At 43.5% G+C, this 7,845-nt stretch overlaps 1 protein-coding gene across 2 annotated transcripts; it reads left to right on the top strand.

The window, feature by feature from the left end:
• The first annotated feature begins 614 nt into the window (after positions 1-614).
• LOC123973031 (zinc finger and BTB domain-containing protein 14-like) lies at positions 615-3,326 on the top strand. Of its 2 annotated transcripts, none has more exons than XM_046052870.1 (2): positions 615-757; positions 1,337-3,326. In XM_046052870.1, the coding sequence occupies exon 2, from the start codon at positions 1,360-1,362 to the stop codon at positions 2,530-2,532; it is 1,173 nt and encodes a 390-aa protein (XP_045908826.1). In that variant the 5' UTR covers positions 615-757; positions 1,337-1,359; the 3' UTR covers positions 2,533-3,326. The 2 variants fall into 2 exon arrangements, with proteins under 2 accessions (XP_045908826.1, XP_045908827.1); XM_046052871.1 differs by lacking the exon at positions 615-757 and adding an exon at positions 835-1,019.
• Positions 3,327-7,845: the final 4,519 nt, after the last annotated feature.

Below are 7,845 nucleotides of genomic sequence, written 5' to 3'. Positions count from 1 at the left end.
AGTAACTAAAGCTGTCAGACAAATGTAAAAGCAGAATATTTGTTTTGAATTATTGCGGAGTATAAAGTTGCATAAAATGAAAGTCCTTAGGTAAAGTACCTCAAATTTTTACTTAAGTAAAGTACTAGAGGGAATTACTTATTTACATTCCACCACCGCTTTTTTTATTCATTCAGATTCAGAATCAGAGAAACTTTACTGATCCTGGAGGGGAAATTGTTGTTACAGTTGCTCACATTGCTAATCAAGGCATTAAAGATATAGAAATAATAATAAAAGGTTGGCAAGTAGAAAATGTAAAAATATAATATAAAGATATAAATAGGAGTGTGGAAATATGTACAGTATTCTACAGTACGTGACGTGTAATGAAGAAATACCTACAGATTAATGGGACAGAATAAACCCCAGTATTGCACATTAGTGGAGTAGAACAGATTAAGTGGTTATCTGTAAATATTTATATTTTAATAGCACATTTCTTCTGTTTATGTACATGTTATATTTATATTATTATAACTAGTTATAAGCCCAATTGAATTGAATTGAACGGAATCTTTCGCGGAGTGAGTCGTCCTCGCGAACATAGACGATCCCTGTGGAGTACTTGCTCCGGTGCTGTAGGTGGCAGCAGAACAGCGCGACATTTCCTGTGAAGCCCAATAGTCACAACAAGAGGAGGAAGAGGAAAAACGACAGCTCTGGATCGTCGTCGACTGCCTTGCGTGACAACACAGGGATCGCGTTCAGGCTTCGGGTATTAAACATTTTTAATTTTCTCTTTGTCGCTGCGGACGGCGCAGGAAACGACGCGGCGGGTTTTCGCCGTCAGTCGGCCTGCTCGCCGCCGTGTCCTCCGCTGTTTGTGAACTGCTAAAGACACCAGAAACATGCCAATGGAGGCTTGCTGACCAAAATGGCTGGGCGCAGTGAAATGTGAAATATTCCTGCTAAGGTTATCCTTTCTGCACGCAGCGCGACTGTCACGCGAGCACGGCGGCTAAAATGCATTACTGAAGTTGAGAAAAGTGCAAATGTTTGTTTCTGCTAGCGTTTAGATTTTTATTAGCATTACTGCGGCTTTTACTGCTATCGGGCCTGGCGTGTTTTTCCCCCCCAAACGAATTGTGCATGATTGATTTAGCCACTTTTGTTTATGCGATAACGTTATCGGTTACTCCTGTGCGTGATTGTGTGTCCTAATACTGGAATCTGTGTGTCTTATCATAAGAAGAAGCATGCAAATAGAGCTCCACCCGTCCTCCTGGCAGGTTATACATGCCCGATCTGTTGTGGAAATCAAAATATTTGACCATTTGCTGTTTCCCCTCTCCAGGTTGCTCCAATTTGACCTGCAACATGTCTGACTTACTGAGATATATCGACTATGACCACAAAGCCACCTTTCTGAAAATGCTCAACCAACAGAGGATGGAGGGTGAGCACTGTGATGTGGTGGTGGTGGTGGAGAACATAGAGTTCAGGGCTCACCGCTGTGTCTTGGCAGCATGCAGCAACTACTTCAAAAAGCTTTTCAAGAAACAGAGTGAAGAGGACAACTCCATCGTGGAGTTGGACTTCATCCGCTCTGACATCTTTGAAGAGGTGCTCAATTACATGTACACAGCCAGGCTCGCTGTGAGGAAGAAGGACATCAATATGATGATGTCATCCGGCCAGATCCTGGGGATCAACTTCCTGGATAACTTGTGTACCCAGAAACGTGAGCTGACCAACATGAAGACCCGGGAGAACCAGGCTCCCGGAGACCACGGGATGCGAGCTCAGGACGCCATCCTGAAGGAGCTGGCCATGGAGGAGGTGAGGAAGAACAGTTTCTATGACCAGGGCATGGATAGTATGGGGCCCGGGGGCTCTCATGTGTCTCAGCCGCACAACTACAACACCAACATGAGCAAAGATCCTCACAGCCACGGCTGGGGCTCCTCTTCCACCAGCGACATGAAGCTGGAGTACCTGCTGTACGGCCACCGCGACCACGGCTCCTGCCAGAGCACGGGTGCGAAGCCCATGGACCACAACGCCAAAAAGGAGCGGCTGCTCACCGCCAACCGCCCCTACGGCTGCGAGCACTGCCCGAAAGCCTTCACCACCGCTGCCCACCTCAAGGAGCACCTGAAGATCCACTCCGGCTTCAAGCCTCACCGCTGCGTGGTGTGCGGCAAGGCCTTCATCAGGGGCCCCGACCTGAAGAGGCACGAGAGGGTCCACAGCAACGAGAGGCCCTTCGCATGTCAAATGTGCGAAAAGGCCTTCAAGCACAAGTCTCACCTGAAAGACCACGAACGGCAGCACCGGGGCGAGCGGCCATTCAATTGCGGCTCCTGCGACAAAGCCTTCATCAAAGCGTCGGATCTGAAGCGCCACTGGAACACGATGCATAGCGGCAACTCCCGCAGACAGATGTCCCTGTCTCCTGCTGCCTCCCAGCAAGGCCAGGCAGAGGCTACCGACCAGAGAGACTGGAAAATGGAGACCGGGCCACATTCGCACAACTCGGGGGACTGTTGAGCCTGCAGACACACCAAACCACACTCAAACTGACCTACAGACACGCACGCACCCACAACAGTCACTTAAAAACATGTATACACACTGACACACCACAACCCTGTGACAGGCTAAGGGCCTGGCATCACATGGACATTGATCGGAGTGAGTAACGAGATCATAGCATGTTCATAAGACTGTGGGGCTGTATTATTATTCTAAAGAGTTATGTCAAAATGATGTTTTCTTTCCACCTGTAAAATCATGTAAATGTTTAGTTCACTCTACTATACATATATTTTTCACAAAGCATCGTTGCTATCTTGACTGGGGGTTCTCATAACATTATTCTCTTTTTACTTTTATGGGATATGTAACATTTAAATGTTTGTTTAACCTTTACTGGATTTTATGGAGATAAAAGAGAGAAACAGAGTGGGGAGGGGGATTTTTCTGCATAACATTTGTTGCATTGAGTATATTCATGTGGATGTTTTTAATGGATGTGTTTAGTTGTATTGATTGATATTACACTGTAAGAGTAAGAGTCACCATTTTGCATTTGATGCAGATGATACCAAAGTCTTGGGCCCTTGACGGATCGTCTTTGAAGGCTGTCCTGCCCAAGCAACCGGCCAACTAGATTTACTGTTATACAGTATAACTGTCATCCAGCTATCAACAGTTAATGATAGATGTCTGTATATACTGTAGCTTAGTTTGTTGCACAATTAGAGTACAAAATAATGATTTATGCACATATAACATTGTCCTACTCCTACACTTTGACAATAAACACCATTTGCTGTGTTTTATTGTTTTTGCAAAGTCTGGTTTTTGCTGAAGAGAGCTCAGCAAGCAGGATCCTGCAGACAGCACCTGAACACTTCTGGAGACAGATCTGGAACGTTAAACTCTATAATGTTGAAAATGTTGAACGATACAAGCAACAGCCGACGTTTATTAATAAAAGCGTGTGTTGTGGAAGTTACAGTTAAAGTCTTCTGCAGCGGCCACATTGGTTAAAGTGGTCAGATGTCGATGTTTGTTATGGTTGTAGTGAAAAGGTTTGTGGATGTTGATTTTCCACTTTGTAAGCACAACATTATCGACTTGTGACATGTGGGTACCGTGACAATATTATCAGTGCAAAACAAAAAGTTAAAGCCTTCTCCTTCAAGGGCGGGGGGGACACAGGCATCTGCAGCAACACAATGTTGGTAAATCAAGACTAACTCATGCTGCTTGTAAAGTTGCTGTATTCGGTTATGTTTCCCAACAAAGATGCACCTGGGAAACAACATAATAACCAGAGCTGCAGCTAATGATTATTTTCATTATTGATTTATCTGCTGATTACTTCATACTTGATTTTTTTAGGATATAAGTTGTCAAACTTGTGGAAAATGTCTTGGTTTCCCAGACATCAAGGTGACGTCTTCAAATGTGTTGTTTTGTCTGACCAACTGTCAAAAACTCAGATGTTCAAAAGCAAAAAATCCTCACACAAGTTTTTGCATTTTTGTTTGAAAATGTTCATCTTATAGTTGCAGCTCTAATAATAAAAGAGATGCTTATAATTAAACCTGACACTGTTAGTCCAGCTAGCTGAAAATGAATATGCAACTTCACTGATAACTGATAAATTGTTTTGAGAGGAGAAATGCAAAATATTCTCAAGTTCCAGCTTCCTTATTCTGATGATTTGTTGCTTTTCATGTTTTGGTACACAGAATATATTTGGGCTTTAGGCTATTGGTTGGACAAAGCAAGCCATTTTTCAACATTGAATATGGATTAAGTTCTTAATGTAGACATTTAGTGATAGTGAAAATGACCTCTGAGTGTGTAGTGTTAATTTCACGTTTACTTCATCCCGGGATGCAGCAGTGTCTCTGTATTTGGTTTGTTTATAAGCCTGGCCAATACAAACAATCACATCTGCTGCCCAGCCCCCACCCAACCCTGAAGTCCGCTGCACCTTTGGGTTTGTTCAGCTCTAGTTCAGTTCTTTAGTTTGACTCTGACATGAAACTAACCCCTCAGTGGCGCGAGTGTCTCATGAGGGTAAAAACACTTTGCACGGTACATAAAGCCAGCAAACACACCCAACATGGTTGTGTTTCATCGTCAAGAAAAAAACTTCTCAGCAGCTCTCCCATACTCTGCATGCAACACTAGATGGTGCCCTGTTCATAGTGATTGACCTGTTGCTGCCTAATTTGACCTGCTCATGTTGACTGTCCAGGACTGAAGAAATACCGAAGACACTGATAGCACAGCAGAACAGAAGTCACTGGGGTTTTATTAAAGGAAGGAAGCCAGGCTCACTTGGAAGCGCATATGGTAACTGCAAAATATATGCGCTCTCACACCTCCCTGTTTTCCATATATTTACATACATCTGACTCTAGTGGATGGAGTGGGGCCAGTGCAATATCAGGCATTCACTGTCTCCGCTCTGTTTGCATTGACAGTCAGATGGAAATAGTCTGTACCTATTTATGACAGTTTGACCACACAGTCTGGAGGGAGAACGTCCTCAAAAGTGGTCCTGTTTGTGGCATGTATCTTAAGATTGATCTGTTCTTAACTGTCAACAGGGAAAGAGTTTGATCGGCTGTAATTTGGGGTGAAGCACTTTTGTGGAAAACTGACGTCAGTGTCTAATGGAAAAGGCGGGCCTGGTGTCACTGATGTCAGTTGATGCCGAGATCTGTTTTCTGCATTTTCTGGCCTTGCTGTGTGTGCGTGTGTGTGTGTGTGTGTGTGTTGTGAGTGCATTAAAGCCAGTGAACGACGCAGGATATGCTTTTGCATCACATTGTTGACTGACTAAGGCTGGGTGTGTGTGCGCCTTTGTGTCGTGACTGCCTGTTTGTGTGTATTTGTAGAGAGGTTGGAAATGTATTGCGTGCATGGCTTATATTGGCGTGTGTGTGCATGCCAAGGGATTTGAGTGATGAAGGCTTATTGGGTGTTTGTATGTGTGTGCTCAAGCATGTGCCTAAACGCTGTTATATGTGCGTGCACGCATGCGTGCATGTGTATGCATATGTAATGACTGGGGGGAGGGGTCACGGAGGACAAAACGCATGTACATACACTTGGGCGATTATTTACTAAAGGTCCCACATTTGTGCATGTGTGTGTTTGTGATTAGTACAACTGAGCCTTGCAGACACATACGTGCGTGTTTGTACATCTGTGTGTATGCATCCTGCCACTGCACATGTGTACGTGTGACTTTTAACCCAGGGATTGATACCATTGTTATCACAGAGGCAGGAGAATTTATTTTAATGTTGACACATTAATAGCCTAGTATAATTCATTATTGTTATCTGGTTTCATCAGCAATATAGCTTTGTTTTCTTTTTTTTATTGCTTCAGGTGTTTCTACGGAAGCCCTGAGAGGAAAGTGCAAAAAATATATTCTTGTGATCCATTTTCTAAATCTGATTTATTAGACTCATTCTCAGGTTCATACTTTTATTTTACATGTCTACCAGAAAACATTTACATGCTTTAATGTTTAAAAAACAATATCTTTTCTTATACTGTCCATTGCTTCAGCACCTCTATCTATCTCTAAGTGGGAACCTCTGGGTCTTAAAAGTGAAACCAATGCACTCTTATAACACTGTCAGACTCACAATGGACTTTTAAAAGCGTCAAAATCAATGCATGGATTCTTCTTTCTTGTCAAAACCAAGTGGTAACCTCTGGGTCTGAAAAGTGAAGCCAATGAGGAAGTGCTTTAAACCTACATTATTTCTAATGGCCAGCAGGGGGCGACTCCACTGGTTGACAAAATAATTTAGATTTTGTCACTGGGAAAACCAGTAGGCCTACAACTTTTTTTTACCACCTGTTTTTAAGCACTTAGAAAGATTCTCCTGGCAAAGCATTTCACTTGTTCTTAAGTCGTAAACACAGGAGAGAAATAATTTAGATCAGACTTTGACAATGGATAACCAGAAATGTCATTTCTCACTTTTTCCTCTCAGGGCTTCCATAGAAGCGCCTGAAGTGATAAAAAAAAGATGTTAAAAATAAAAATATAGTGACATAACTGAGGAAAACAGATAAAACAACAAAAGTGAATCATACTAGGCTATTAATGTGGTCCACATTTAAATAAACAGCTGGTTTTATCCTGCTTCTGTGATAACAGTGGTCACTTGCTTTTGGCTGCTGAAGCCTGGGTTATTTTGTCTCCTGCGCACGCACATGCATGTGCACGTGCAGTCACTGGATGTGCGCACAGGCCTGCGTGGCTCCTATGCATACATACATTTGTAATTTTGGAGCGTGAGTGTGCACTTATGCATGTGTATGTGCATGCATTGGAGAGTGTTTATATTTTTGTGTGCGCTATATGCATAATGAGTTCTGTGTGTGCTCACGCACATCCGTGAGTGAGTGACAGGCAGCGAGTGAGTGTGCATTCATGTGACTCTCTGCGTGTACTCATCCGTGCCTGTGCGTGAGGGTCATGCATCAGTGTGGAGCAGGGTGTGTGTGTGTGTGTGTGTTAGTCCTTATTTGTTGTTATGTATGCATGCATGTATGTGCATGCAAATGCACACATCATCACTATTTAGGGAATTTATGTGTCAGCAGGCTGAATTCTATAATGCAGGTAGTCACATGTTTGTGTGTGTGTGTGTGTGTGTGTGTGTGTGTGTGTGTGCGCGTGTGTGTGCATGTGTGGCATACATTAGTAGCTAGTGTGGGGGCTGTGCATTCAGATTCATGTCTGCATAACTTTATGCGGCTTTCTGTATGTGTTTATGCTCTCTTCGGCTTCGGTTTATGTGTGTGTGGGCGCGAGTGCATGTGTGTGTGTGTGTGAGTGTGTGTGATTGCACGTATGTGTATATGTGTACAGTGAACACCCGGTTTCCATTACCCCGGCCGGCATGGTTCCCTCAGCCAGACCACAAACCTCCTGTCTCCACTCTGGCTCCACCCAGCGCTGCCACAGGCTTCCCAGAAAAGAACAGCATCTAATTAAAAAACTTTAATTACATTCATCTCATCTCTCACACACACATACACACACTCGGGGAGAATAAAACAACTGTATACAAACAATCCCATGTGATAAATGGGCATGAAAGGCAAAGCCAGCATTTTTTTTCCGCCCGGGCGAAATGGCTTTTAATCAGAGTTGCTGACATTCATGAGCCATATAGTTTCCTGTGATGTCGTCCTCCACTTGAGCACCATCTGGAATTTCTTCAGTTTTAAGGACTTCATGATCATGGTGTCTCTCTGTCCTCCAGTGTCTTTTCATGAGACGTTTTATGTCCTTGATCTGATCTCCAA

Source organism: Micropterus dolomieu, linkage group LG06 (genome assembly GCF_021292245.1).
Source record: "Micropterus dolomieu isolate WLL.071019.BEF.003 ecotype Adirondacks linkage group LG06, ASM2129224v1, whole genome shotgun sequence".
NCBI lineage: Eukaryota > Metazoa > Chordata > Actinopteri > Centrarchiformes > Centrarchidae > Micropterus > Micropterus dolomieu.
This window is presented reverse-complemented; position numbering and strand designations above follow the sequence as displayed.

Coding starts and splice junctions, on each gene's coding strand:
- LOC123973031 (XM_046052870.1), top strand. CDS start 1,360: ATGTCTGACTTACTGAGATATATCGACTATGACCACAAAGCCACCTTT.